We start from the raw sequence: 14,909 nt of genomic DNA, 5'->3' as shown, positions 1-14,909 counted from the left end.
TCCATCGCACGAGATGTTTAAATGATCGCTGCTGCTTTTAAGCTCCTTCCATCTCCCTTGTTTTTTGGTGTGCTTTTTTATGCCAGTGTGTGGATGTTTATTTTTTCACTATTCCTAAAATTGCCTTTTCAGGGCTCGGCCTCCCTCTGTCTGCTGGTAGGATAACTATGATGGGCTTTGAACCTAAACTTGCCTTTGTTTGCTCACCTTGAGCTGCTTGACATTTTGGACAAGTGGAAAGTGCCCTGAAGCTTTGGAACCTGGCTCGCTGTTATATTCTTGGCAGCATATAATCCATATAGCTAAGGCTACTACAGCAGTGATCATTCGAAGGTCTGCTGTTATGATAAGTTCAATTTAAACAACTGTACTTTTTCTCTTTTCAAAGGGTTTTCAACAGCAGTGCAATCTCAGATTAATTACAGTGGGCTCCTGTAGGAGAAATACACTCCAAGATGCACAAAAAGAAGAGATTTTCCTTGTGACTCCGTGTACCTCTTTTAGAGGGTGTCTCAAGGATTTTGAAGAAGCTTTGCTGTAGTGTTACCAATGACCATGTCTTGAGAGGCATATTTAATACAGCCCCCCCCCATTAAAAAAAATGCACTAACAACTCTGAGATTGTGGACATAATTATACATTCAGGCACTTTTCCAGGGCATAGCATAATTTCTTAAGACTTAAAGGTTTGCAAAGTGTAGTCACTTTACAAATATAAAATTTTTACCAGTGAGCCTTCTATTAATGTCAACATGCGAAGTTTACTAACTCACTAGGCTGTTGTACAAAAGCATCCATCTTAGAATTACTGTATCTTTATAATTTTTATTACATTAGGCAGACACGCCTAGAAATTTGTGTTAGAATACAAGAAAAAAACATGTGAGGGTGTTAAGACCCTAAGCCCATATGGAACTTATTTTAAGTTAGTCCACAATCAGAATTGTGATGGTTTAAAATTTACTGTGTATTATTATCTGAACCCTGGACTATATCATAAGTATATGACGATACATTAAGGAAGGGAAAAGAGAAAGTAATAAATTATGCAAAGGTATTCATGGGCTAGTTGAGGAGAAACATTTTATAGACAGAACTATTTGAATAATGAAGTACTGAACTCTTTAGCCTATGTTCTGTTTAAAAAGACTATACATTTTGTTTCGACTCCTTTGGCAAAAGCAACAAAAGGAAAAGAAAATACTAAATATGCCAGCAGTAAAATGTTTATAAAATATACCATTATTCAAATAACAGCTGTCTTCATAAATGCTCCTGTCCTGCCAGTTCCATAACTCTGGACTTCCCTTTTCTCAAATTAACCTCCTGTCCTTCATGTTCTTCATGTTCATCATTATTTATTTTTATATTAAGTAAAGACTGTGTTACAGTCATACTGGTTTACAAGTTTATTAGTTTGTTCATTTTTTTGCTACTCATGTCTCATGTTGCTGCTATTTCATTATTTTTCTTCATTGGCTGAATCTAAAATGTTTCCTTGTGGATTGGTGCTGTAACCAATTCATAGATAATAAGGAGGCACTGTTATTTCTTCCTTAGATACACTCCAACCTAAAGCTTAAATGAATTAAACACAAGGTATTTATTGTAAACATAATGGGGCTTTCATGTTATTAATCTATATATGTATTGTGTTGTTTCACTCATGCATGTTTAATACTTGTAACATCCTTTGTTTTGATTTTATTGGACCAAACATCAAGTATTTTTCTTACTGGTCATCTACAGATAGCATATATTTATATTTTGTAATGTGAAGGCAGTTGGCAAGGGTACAAGTTTTAGTTTAAAAGCTCTGGTCAGCTATAACTCAGATTTTAAAGCTCTGGATGACTAGTTTGGAAACGTTGGATGAATTGGTGTTGAGAACCTAAATGTATAATCTTGTCTCTGTTTAGTGTATAGAGGGCGCCCTTAATATCATTTAAACTACAGCCGGGAAGGTAAGAAACAGGGACCTGGATCCAGTTTGCTGTAGATAGCTGGTTTTGTATCTCCCTAAGAAGACGTCTGTTAATAAAGGTTGTGGTGAATGAGGACACCCCTTACGTTTTGGCTTTTAATAGGTAGAGACACAAAAGCACCCCTTATTATAACTATTAATAACTGTTAAATATTGCGTTAGAGTTAGAAATACAAGCTAGCCAGATTGTTTTTATTTTCCACGTAGAGCATGGCTTCTTTTTTGTTAGAGGTGTCTGATGAGAATGATTAGTGACTAGTATGAAGGTGTTTTAGCCTCTCTAGATATCAGTTTATTTTGATAAGTTTGTGATGCCTTGTTTTGAATAAGAAGAGTGTATCTAATTATCTTTTCTCCCACTGCATCTGGCAATTCAGTTGTAGGGGATACCAGTGACTCAGTATTTTTCTCATTCTAATTTGAGGTAGTTGCTACAGTGATGGTATCTAATTCTACTTGAGAAGATGGAACAGCAAGAAGCCCCTGTTGTAAGTGTATAACCTGGCGACTTGTATAAGCACTGACTTACTGTTCAGTACTGCATACAGGCTTTTGCGTTTGTTTTGTCTGTTTTATGTTTTCAGAATTGGTGCTGGTACATGCTTTCTCTGTGCGAGTGCACCTTACCATAGGGCTCCATTGCTGCGAGTGTTTGTCATAGGAACTGTAAGAGGCCAGAGCAGCTTGCTGTACTGTAATGTATATAGGCAGTGTTTTTTGTGTTTTTCTTTTATTTTTATGTACTTGGTCGCATAGGATGTCTGTTGCTCTTTCCAGGGTTCTGCGTGCAAGTTCTGACCTTCTGCAGACAGTTGCTCACCATACTTATCCCTTGATGTGTTTGTACAGGGGACTGTAAGAGCTCTGAACAACTTGTTGTGCAGTGATGTATAAGTATTCATTTTATTCTGCATGTTTTTCTACTTTGTCCCTGGTTATGTAGGCTTTCTAATACTCTTCCCTGGATTTGTTGTTAGCAGAGAGCAGTTGCACAGGGCACAAAGTGCTGAAATACCTCTTTTGGTCATTTGTCATAAGCTTGATCAATAGAACCCAGTGGGACAGCTGTTGCTATTTGTCTTCAGTTCAGGCTCTAGGAGATATTGGTTTACTGGGTATTATTCAGGATAACAGTTTGCGGTACTAAACACTGCATATTTTAGCTAGGTCCATGCTTTGTTAAAGCTTGTGTAATTTGTTAAATGAAATTTTACATTAAACAAAAAAAAAAGACCTAGGAATCCCTGCTTCTGTTCATACTGTCTGGCTGTGTGTCACTTTGTAAGACATTTAAGTTTTAAACTGGTTGTTGCAATTCTTGGAACAGCTTTTCTGCAGTCAGATGTGGTGCATAAGTTTTTGCGTTTTAGCGTTTTGCTGGAACTAAGTGCTGTTAAAAGGTTATCTGTTTTATAGCTGGAACATCTTTATGTTTATATTTACATTTCTTAACTAGGATAAAGCAATGATTATTGTGGCCCTTTTACAGGCTAGCCAGTGGTTCCAGAAGAAAGTAACCAGATTATAGAAATTAATCTGAAGTACATTCTAAAGAGAGAGAGTGCAAAATTGCAAAATATTTACATAAATATGCAAGTGATCTTCAGCTGCAGTTCAAAAGTAAATAGACTGTAGACTAATTCTAAATACTGTAAAACCAAACTGCTACAATGAATGAACATTTTTTTACCTGTAAATGAGTAATGCACTTACTATGTAGAAGCAAGTTAGGTTATAATGGAGGAATTGATTGAAAAGGGTGGACTGGGAGGGGCATGTTGCAGAGCTTGGTATTCATGTATCCACTAACTGATTGGTCTCATTTCTTATAAACAGTATTATTACAGTGCTGCCTTATTTTGAGGGTTGTTGTCAGGCTTGCTTAGTTAATATAGAGTCATTTGATTTTTTTGTTTTTTACTGCCTCAGTGACTTACAAGTGTGAGCATGTTTAGGCAGTGTAGCCCTTGCAATGTGTTATCAAGTGAGGTTACCATCTTTCCACAGAATCTGAATATCTGTAATGAATGAATATATTTGTTGAAATGGTGTAAAGTCAGCAAAATAAGCGCAGATTGCATCAAAAGAGATTCTTAGGTTGATATGATTTTATGCCAACTACAATTTTTTTTTACCGTGTCCCCCCACAGAATGAATTAGATACTCTAGATGTTGACACCAGTTCAGCAGTCATAGGCAGACCATACCACCAGAGCATAAAAATTGAACCCACAAAAGGTAACCATGACCCACAAAGCGATCTGCTCACTGGTCACCAGTTTTTCTTTGGGAGCCTCATGGAGAACCCGCAGTAGAAGTACTCAGAGGACCCAGGACAAGCACAGAAAAATAGTAGGAACAGTGTATGCCATAAACAAGACTCCAACCAGTTGCTTCTTTCATTAGAAAAGAACCTAAAAAAGCTGAAAAGCCTCCAACAGGAGGAATTATTTCCAAGTCTTGAAGGACAAAAACACTTTTCCTAGTAAATCCTATAAAAGGAATGATCTGTAGCCTGGTTCTCTTTTCAAGAACGAGGATTTGGAAGTGGATTTATTTTGTTTTTATAAACAAAATAATTTAGTTGAAGGGATTACTCTAAATAATTGGACTCTTGACAGTCCTTTGTTGAAATGTGACGCTAGTTTAAAGGACCAGTGTAAGTGAAAACTGAAAAAAGAAAAAAAAATACATTTTTTTTTATCTTGTCATCAGGTTCTTCAAAACCCAAACTTGTCTGAGGCACAATAACTACTTGTAATACATGAAGCATGCAGCACAATTACAACTTATAACTGATTTAAATTTTTTTCTAACCCTTAATGCCCCTATCTTGATGCGAACTTGTTTACTTGGAAGGCTACTTTTTTGCCAATAATTCACTGTGAAGGCACATCTGATGAGATTAATTTGTCTTAGTCTGTCTCGTCAGATCGCATTTCCTTTCACTTAGAATGTAAGTGTTGAGATATATTGCTGAAGTTTTAGTATGCTTAGTAGCAGATGTTCTTCGTGTTTCACTGTTGCAGTCATTACATTTGGGTTATCTGCTTGCAGGTAGCCCTCAGTCGGCCTGATTAACAAAGTCTTGGGTCTGCACCCTCAGCTTTTAACACTTAACCTTGCAGCCTGGCTAATTACCTAATCTCTCCTTTACCATCCCTCAGTAAACCTGTGATGGATATCATTTTAGAGGCAAGGAGGCCTACTACTAGAAAATCTTATGCTGAAAAATGGAAAAGATTCTGTGCCTGGAACCAATCTCAAGGGATGAGCACAGCACCACCCAATTTACCTCAGATTTTACAATACTTAACTGAGATGCTTCACAAGGGCCTGTCTTTTTCCCCCATTAAAATCCACGCCTCAGCCATTTCAGCTCATTATAACATATTAACCTCCCCTCTTCTCTCATCCACTGCTCAAGCAGTTCCTCAGAGGGGCCAGAAGTTTGAGACCATCCAGGAGAGCTCCAACCCCAGCCTGGGACCTTAAATTTGTTTTGGAGAAACTCACTCTATCCCTTTTCAAGTCAGCTGCCACTGTGGACTTAACATTTCTTTCTTGGAAAACAGCTTTCCTTTTAGCAATCACATCAGCTAGAAGGGTATCTGAGTTACAGGCCCTTATGCATCATCATCTTCAATGCGGACAGAGTGTCCCTCAGAATCAATCCATTTTTCATGCCCAAGGTGGTATCCAGTGTGGCTCTTAATCAGTCCATTCATTTGCCAACCTTCTGTCCTAATCTACAGAACAAAGGGGAATGGATACTGCATTCCTTAGATGTGCACAGACAACTTAGACTCTACTTGGACAGGACTAAACCTCAAAGGAAATCTGAACAACTGCTGGTGACATTTGCTGCAGGGGCAGAGGGGAAGGCTATTTCAAAGCAAACCATTTCTAAATGGATAGGCCATTGCATTCATTTCTGCTATAAGCACCATGGAAAACCTATCCCCCAGGGAATCAGACCTCACTCCAGCAGGGCTGCATCTACCTCTACAGCCTTTCTCAGAGGCGTCCCTACCAGGGACATCCTAGAAGCTGCTACCTGGAGTTCTGTACATACTTTTACCAAGCATTATCGTTTGCCAGTTTTCTCTAAATCCAGAGCTGGTTTTGACACTGCAGTCTTGCAGAGCCTTATAGCTGGTTCTAATGCTATTTAAAATCCTCCTTCCAACCATAGTTTTGAGAATCTACCCAAATGTAATGACTGCAACAGTGAAACACGAAGAACATAGTACAGTTGTGTACACTTACCATAAATGTAGATGTTCGAGTATATTCACTGTTGCAGTCCTGGTTACCCTCCCAACAGCCCCCTAACTTCTTTTGGTTATACCTCTACTTTCCTTTACTCTGCTTAAAAGCTTTTTGGTGTATTTGCTTTTTTGTTGGAGGTATATCATTGTGCTTTTATATTTAATTGCTTCCCATTAGGGGTGCACCTGACATCTGGGGCAAGAAAAACTGATGTAATGGCGTCGGCTGCAAGTTTTATACACCTGACGTCATGGAAGAAGGGACAGCAACTGACGTAGGACCCAAGACTTTGTTAATCAGGCCGACTGAGGGCTACCTGCAAGCAGATAACCCAAATGTAATGAGAGTAACAGTGAATACATTCGAACATCTACATTTATGGTAAGTGTACACAACTGTACTTTCCATTGACTGGTTTGCAGTAATTCTTACACATATCTTTTCTACGTAGGTGTTACACATTCTGTAAAAAGTTCATTCGGAAATAGAAGGAAATAACTGAGGCAACATAGTTCTTAAAGTGAAATTTTGTGTCTTGTCGTTTTCCCACTTTCCATCTATGAACCCACACAGTTTATTATATTTCCTAGCTTGCAAAGCAAAACATGTTAGTGAAGTTGCTCTCTGAGGTTATCGTATTTCTCCACCTTCATACTACAGAGTTAGAGAGCTGTGAAGTCTCAAAGGCTCAGCAAGTTGATGTTTCCAGGGAAGAAAACAAATGCAACTGTATATAGTAAAAGCACTGTAAATTTTGAGCCTAGATAGGTTTATGACACTACTGCTTGTGAAGTAATAAAATGTGAGGCACACGTACCTTGCTATATGTTTTCTTTGGCAATACATTTTTAGATGTGAAGGATGAAGTGATGTAAAGGTAAGGGAAACAAATTCCTAAAGAAAGTATCATGAGAGTTTATTTTATCACATCCTAGTGTGGAAGCTGAAAGATAGACATGCCTCATAGGGGAAGAAATTGTTAAGTCATGCCTTTCTAATATGCAGTAGTAAGGGAATTATTCTGTAAGGAGGAAAATACAATTTGGAGAAAGGAAGACATAGTTGCTCTTTAAATTGGATCCTTGTTAAAATATCAGGACTCAAAATGCTGAGTACCAGCAATCCAGGAAAAAAAGGCCGAAAACACAGGAGAATAGCAGAACTCAAAATCGCTCTTCTCCTTAAAATTTCAACTCCCTAACTTACATATACCAACTTCAAGATTGTCATAGATCGAAAAAAGGGAATATTCCAAGAAGTGACATCTCAGATTTTGTATATGTAAGTCCATTCTTTCAGCCATTCACTCTTTGTATTTTAGGACTTACTAGATGGTCCAGTCATTTTAGATGGTTACCCTTTAAGTCAGTTCATCACCTTCCCTCATTCTTTCTTATTTGTAGTCCGATGCACATTTCATTAACTGACACATTTTTACGTTTAGTCTGAACCCACATAAAATTAGTACAGAATAATTAACACTGCTTGTATTCATTATTTTGGGCTTGCTTGATGTCACCTTAAACACATACACAGACATTCTCAGGGATGCTGACCCCACCATTTTGAGAACACTAGACCTAGAATTATGTGCGTTGGTACTTACAACCTTTTTATTTTGCTTTTACATTCTTTCTTTTGCTTAACACATTTATCTTTTTCACAATTTCACTGTTTACTACTGGTGACGTGATTGAGTAATTAAATAAATGATCAAATATCATGGCTAAAGCATGGCTAAACTATGCAACTCGATCACTTATGAACAACAGAGACAGTGCCTGGAGAGCATGGAAAAAAACAACTCAACTTTCCACCTGAACTTATATAAACAGCTGCACAACCAAACAAAAAAAAAACAGGTCCTACTGGACAAAACATTTTCTATCAAAAATGTCTGAGCAGCCCACATTCCAACCCAAAGAAATTCAGGCACTCAATAAACATATTACTATCTCCAGGCAACCCTTTTAAACCAAACCCCTTCCCTAACAAGCCTTCTAGCGAAACTGCAGCTCTGCTTTACAACTTTTTCATTGAAGCAATAGAAAAGCTTACTAAACCAGAAACTCTTGATATTAAGACTTTATCTCCCACCTCATCTCTTCTCTCATTCTCCATAGCACCAGTACCAACTTCCTTCATCATATCACTTTTTAACAAACTCAAACCCTGTTCCCCATCAGCCGACAAACTCTTTCCATTATTTCTCAAACATGCAGCCAGATCCATAGCATATCCTGTATCTATACTTATCAATAGATCCATCCAAGAAAATACAGTACCAAATATCTGGAAAAAATTCTTCATAATAGCCCTCCACAAGGAAGGAAATTCTACAGAATGCTCAAATTACAGGCTTGTTGTCATGTTATCCCCTTATCCTAGATACTGGAAAAAAATGTATACATAGAGAAATACTAAACCACCTCTTACAGGCAAACCTAATTGCACCCACACAGCACGGTTTCCGACCCTTGCCCATTACTGCCACTGCCCTCCTATCTTTCACGCACAACATTGCCCAAGCCAGAGATAATAATAAACTTGTATCATCTGTATTCCTTGACCTATCCAAAGCGTTTGCTACTGTTTCCCATCCCATTCTCTTAAACAAACTTTCCAACCTACAACTCTCTACCTCCAGTACCTCCAGATTTAGTACCTACCTCTCAAACAGATGTCACTCTGTCAGATGGCAAACATCCTTCTCCCCTTTCCGTCTTGTTAAGACCAGGGTTCCCCAGGGCTCTATCCTGGGCTCCCTACTTTTTAATATGTTTACAAATAACCTCCGTCTCCTGCCCCCACTCTGCCTTAATACAGTATGCAGATGAATCTGCAAGTATTAACACCCCCGACAATATACAAAATCTCCAAACTGTCACTCAGGAATCTCTGCACCTAGTAGAACAATGGCTAACTGAAAACAACCTGCTTCTCAACCCCAGAAAGACCAGGCTTCTCCTTTTCCTCCAAAAACCTCAATCCAGCTAAAGGCAACTTCACCATCTCATCCTTAGGTAATACAGCTGTCACTGCCAATGCATACACCAAATTGCTTAATGTTACTATAGACGACCAGTTAAACTTCGACCTAGATATCTTAAACTGTATCAAAAAGTCCAGTCAAAAACTAGGTGTTCTGTATCAAACAACATATACCTAAAAAATCTAGACCTATACTGGCTCAAACATTTATTCTACCATCCCTGCTGTATGCTGCTCCCATAGTTACTAACCTCCAAAATAATCTCTTAACCAAACTGGAAACCACCTTTAACAAGATAGCCAGATTCGCAGCCAGAAGTAGCTACAAATCCCATCGTAACTCCCTGAAAAGCTTAAGATGGCCTGAGCTCCCCCGCATGCTTCAAGTATTGTTACTAGAAATTGCACACAGCATCCTAAATAGCCACAATCCCTGCCCTGCCCTACACATCCATCCATCACCTCAGAAGCATACAACAAAACCTAGTTCGGATGACCAATCTAAACAAAAATATTGGAAAATTCATACTTTACAGTCATTCAGTTGGACACTCATGGAACAAACTTCCAATCCCCCTTCGCTCCACAATTAAAAGTGACAAATTCAAAAAGCAACTAAAAATTAATTTCTAACATGCCTGGATTTATACTTGTCAGGAAATAACTTAATGAATTTTTCTTTTTCCTCTCAATCACCATATCTGCCTGGCATCTGCTGTCTAAACTGTCTGCACATATTACTCTGTCTGCAGTTAGTACCGACGCTATTAAATGCATCTTTGTTGTACTACATCATGATGTTACTCTGAATTGTATTACAGATTTTATTTTATTTTAGGCATTGCTATATTCCTTCTATATAACTTAATGCTAACCAAATTTCTCAAGTATATTGTTACTGCATTCTCAAAATATTCATGTTGTGTACTTCTGTTTCTCTGTTTTTGTACCGTTAAGTATGTTGCAACTTGAGTTGTTAGGGTTTTTTCTTAGTTTTTTAAATTACTTTCCTGGGGCTTTTCTTTTTGGGTCTCCACTGAGCTCTCTGGGTCACCAGTCTGACTAACCCGGTTAACAAATGTAAAAATAAAATAAATATGTATTTGGCTTATGAGCATGGGTCATGGCCTTAAATGGTCAGTAAACTGAACCAGTTGTCGAATAAGTGGTCTCCTTGTCTTTCTCAACTAGTTGAGTTTTGGTTCATAGGTAGGTACTAGGCTATTGGCCCTAGGGCCTATATAAGCCCAGCCAAACGGTACCCTGGCTTTTGCCAACCAAGAAAATTATTTTCCTGTGCCCCTGTCAAGCAGAGCCACAGACGTGATCCCCAGGGTGAATTTCCTATCTCCCATACAATCATCAAGATTTTTCTTGGAGTGCTAATGAGGAGCTTTGTTTGATATAGATAGGTAGTTTGTTCCAGAGTATGAGAAGTCTCTGGGACAGGAATCAATCCCTCCAGCATGTTCTGTTTATTGTGGTGACAAGGTTTAGGTCCCTAGAGCGTGTAGCTCGGAGGGATTGGGATTTCTTTAAGTGGAGCATGTCCAACAGCTCTGGGTTTGACATAGCTTTGTATGTTAGGCAGAGATTGCCTCTGAGTAGGCAATATGCGACAGAATAAAGCTGGAGTTTTTTGCGGCGGTCTGCATAGGGCATCTCTTTGATGCCGGTAATCCTCTTTGTGAGGTATTTCTGTTGTTGTAGATGTCTTGTGAGGTACATACGTACTCTATAATGGGTCTAGTAAGTGATGAGTAGAGGGGAACAATGACCTCTTTTTTTCCTGGATGAGAAACCTTTTGTGATGAGGTGTGCCACGTAGAAGGATTTCCTGACTGCTGTGGCGATGTGATTATCAAAGGAGAGACTACTGTCCACCTCTGTCCCAAGGTCTCTTATCACACTTTCGGTGTTAAGTAGACTACCGCCTATGTGGTAGTTCAAGGGTACAGAATTTTTACCAAAAGGGATGACAATGCACTTTTGGCATTGAGCTTGAGGCCATGGCTTTGACACCAGACATCTGTCTCAGTGGGTCACTCTTATCTTGAAATTTCAAGGAAGGTGCCATAATCTCACTGATATTTTTCATTGCCTTATGCCTGACTATTTGTTAGTGTGTGAATTTATATTAATTTCCAAATCTTTTCCATTAGGCTTATCTTGACCTCAGTTGCTACTAATATTAATCCATTCCTTGTATTATAATTGTCAGCGCATGCATTGACACAATATTAAATGTACTTACCCCAGTTACTGCCTTATGACATCCAGTTTGGAAAACGCAGCAGATGAGGAATTAGTCAGACTCCTAGATTTTAGCTTTAAAACACATCAGCTCATTAGCAAATAATAACAAAGAGAATTGCAGTTGTTAGTGTGAATTTGTTTTGTGGGGCGGGGACTCCGTTCACAAGCTGTCCAATGAATGCTCTTTTGTACTGTTCTTCCTGTTTCATTTTATTGTTATAAAACTACTGACTGAAAATTAAGTAATAAACTTTTCATGCCATCAGAAAAGGGTAAAAAAGTTTAAGGCATGATTTTTTTATGTAAGTAGTAGGGTCCTTTTGATGTCTGTAGATATAATTGTTCTGTTTTTCTGTTAATATTGCTGTGTAGTTACTTTTCATCAGAAGTTCAGAATACTTTTTTTTTTTTTTGGGGGGGGGGGGGGATATGCAGCTCTTTTGGAAGAGACCAAACCACCTTGCTGCAGTATTACCACCTCTGAAGTAAGCATTTCTAAGAAGCATTCATGTCCGAGTTTATATCCTCTGTATATCTACGCCACTTTGATGGTGCTACAGCTAGTACACAATTCAAGTATTTGTGTTTTCTTTTGCAGCATCCCAAAGATAATGTCAAGTCACTTAATAAAATTTGGTTAAACAGGCTCCTAAAAAGTTCTAGAAGATTTAAAATGTCAGTATGTGTTAGACTGAAAATAAAATGTAAACTAAACTTTTGTAGAATATTACTTAGACAGTATATTTTCCTTATTTTGTAAGTACTTACAGATAATTTGGCGGATGTGAGCTTGGAAGGAGTGGGATCAGATAAAGGTTCCACTCGTGGGTCTCAGCATGACTTGCGTCGGATCGCAGACTTGTCTTTACCTGCTGATTTCTTATCCATTTCCAGTGAGACAAAACCCAAGTTAATGACACCTGATGCCTTCATGACACCTAGCACATCACTTCAGCAGGTAAGGGATAAACAGTGTAAGGGAGTTCAGTGAATGATGCAATGTGTAGTTTAACTTCTGCTTTGGTAGATGAGATAGCACTGCAAAACTAAGACGCTTGGTTTGTAGTCTCTTCATCAGTATTTTATTGGTTTGCTCATGGTAGTCACCAGTAGGTGCTTTTTTTGTGTGGAATTATTTAAGCTAACATGATTGCATACATGTACACACACGTACACATTATACTCATATGTATGCATATGCTTTGTGGTTTTATCCATGTGCGCACCCACAAAGACACATGCATGTTTGAGTACATAGTATGCTGTTTATAATATTTATATATCTGTGTTTATGTATGTATATATCTGTATATAGATGTATTTGTATTTACGTATGTATGTGTGTGTGTGTGTGTGTGTGTGTGTGTGTGTGTGTGTTAGGTTATTTTAGCAGTATTCTAATATTTCCTAACCTCCTGTGGTACTGCAACATGTGTTCCAAGTTTGCCAAAGTTTTCCTGTGTCTACCAAAATATTTCTAAGTTTTGCAGTTTTTCCTGTCTGTTCTGTTATGTTGTGCACTTTTTTCTGTTTTTTTGCTGAACTTTTATCAGAGTTAGTGAACTTATTTCTAAGTATTCCTGACATTACAGGAATTCTGACTTTTGCTGTAAAGCATGTTACTGCAATTAAGCTCAAAACCAGTTTGTTTTACTTTAAGGGGGGTTCTTTTGCACTCTGGTGAGAACAGAGCTGAATTCAACCTATCCAAGTTGGAAACTACTGGTGAAAAGTTTATTGTGTTTTTATCTGAATGCCCTGAGGGATTAACTGTATAAAAGTCTCTTTCATCCTGCTGGGATGTGCAAACACAGTTCCCTGTGCCTTGTATATAAGCAAACCTCTCCATTTTAAAATCCTCTATAGAAAGTGCTCTCCATAGTCTTCCATTGTTCACAGCTGCTCGAAGAGCTGCCAGTTTGTGCAGAGGGAAGTAGCACTGCAGGTCATCCAATTAGAGCTGCTCAACGTTTGGCAACTTTTACCAGAGGTCTGGAGAGATTCTGATGAAATCCAAAGCATCCACTGCTAAAATCGTAAAAATAAGTACCTTGTGAGTTTCCTTTGCACTTTGCTGATTGTATTTTGTCATTTTGCTGTCTCATTTCACTGATTTTTACCATATTTTTCTGCCCTTAAAAAAGCTGATTTGAAGTAGTTTAATTAATTTGGTCTTCAACCTGTGGGTTACGGATCCGATTTGGATCCGAGCCAGCAAATTCACGAGCATCTGCTCCAAGCTCCTCCCCTACCCATAATACACTGCCATCAACTTCCTTCCCATAGATCTCATTTGCCGCGTTTGCATCGTGATCTCCTAGCTCCGGGTATAGTGAGTACTTTGAGTTTTCATTCAGCGCTCTTTTGCAGTTTAAGTGTTTTAGGTGAGTTAGTGTAGTTTCCCTCTCCACTCCCCTTGCTGGTGCATCATGTTTTTTTTTTTTTTCTAGTTTAAAAAGTTTTCAAAAAAGTAATTCCTCCCTCACCCCTGTTTGTGTGTGTGGTCTAGTAGGTAGTGTTAGGCTTTTTGTTGTGGATAATGGCTGAACAACTTAAACAAATGTTCAGAAAATGCACAGAGTGCGACCACAAGTTGTCACCTGCAGACGGACACACTCTGTGCGTTGTCTGCTTGGGTGTGTCTCACCTTTCTTCTGATTGTGGTATTTGCACAGGCTTTAACCCACGAGCCCTGAAGGACCACAGGGCAAAACTTATTATGAAGGGCCTTCTCCCTGCTTCTGAGGCAGCCACTTCTTCTACTTCAGTGGTCACGGCTGTGACCACTCCTTTGGTCTGTGTCACTCCTTCTCTCTCTGTCTCTCCCTCCAAGGCCTGGACTCAACCTCCCTCTTCTAGGCCTGGGGAAGGGGATTCTGTTCACCAAAAGAAACCTGAGAGGGAACAAGACTGAAAGACACAAGAAGAGGTCCCCGGATCATTCCACCCCAGTGAGCCTCTTCCTAAGGTACATGTGGTTACTAAACCTACCTCCCCTCGGCTCCGATCACCACGTTTTTCTCTGGAGCAGCCTAGGTCTTCATCTAGGGCATCAGTACACCGGCCAGCTAGGTCAGAGTCCATCACCTCGTCGCGATCTATGCGTAGTCTCTCGTAATCAGACATAGTTAAAATGATGAGGTTTATTTGGACACAGATCCAGATGAGAGTCCTGCCAGCTCCCTCTCCCTCTGGATGTGGAAGCTTGCGTCCCTTCCTTTCACCAATTTCTCTTTCTCCGATCCGACCCTCCACTTCGGAGTATCTGGATCCGGGGATGTTCAGAGTCAAGGTGTGGGTGCCGATGGTACTTGCTGCTTCACCAGTGGTTGCCTTGAGCGTATCGGATCCAACTAGTTCGAATCAGAGTGGCTCTTGGAGCCATAGCCTGGGCGTCTGTTCCGAG

At 39.1% G+C, this 14,909-nt stretch overlaps 1 protein-coding gene across 1 annotated transcript in view; it reads left to right on the top strand.

Annotated features, from left to right (window-relative positions):
• EDC4 (enhancer of mRNA decapping 4) overlaps positions 1-14,909 on the top strand; it is a 2,017,057-nt gene that overhangs the window by 1,184,115 nt on the left and 818,033 nt on the right. Inside the window, exon 15 of the mRNA XM_044082055.1 lies at positions 12,265-12,461. Within this exon, the coding sequence (XP_043937990.1) occupies positions 12,265-12,461 (197 nt within the window). The remainder of the gene's footprint in view (positions 1-12,264; positions 12,462-14,909) is intronic.

This window comes from Protopterus annectens, chromosome 8.part1 (assembly GCF_019279795.1).
Source record: "Protopterus annectens isolate FY-2018-M chromosome 8.part1, PAN1.0, whole genome shotgun sequence".
Taxonomy (NCBI): Eukaryota; Metazoa; Chordata; order Ceratodontiformes; family Protopteridae; genus Protopterus; species Protopterus annectens.
The sequence above is the reverse complement of the archived record's forward strand: the minus strand, read 5'-3'. Positions and strand labels throughout refer to the sequence as shown.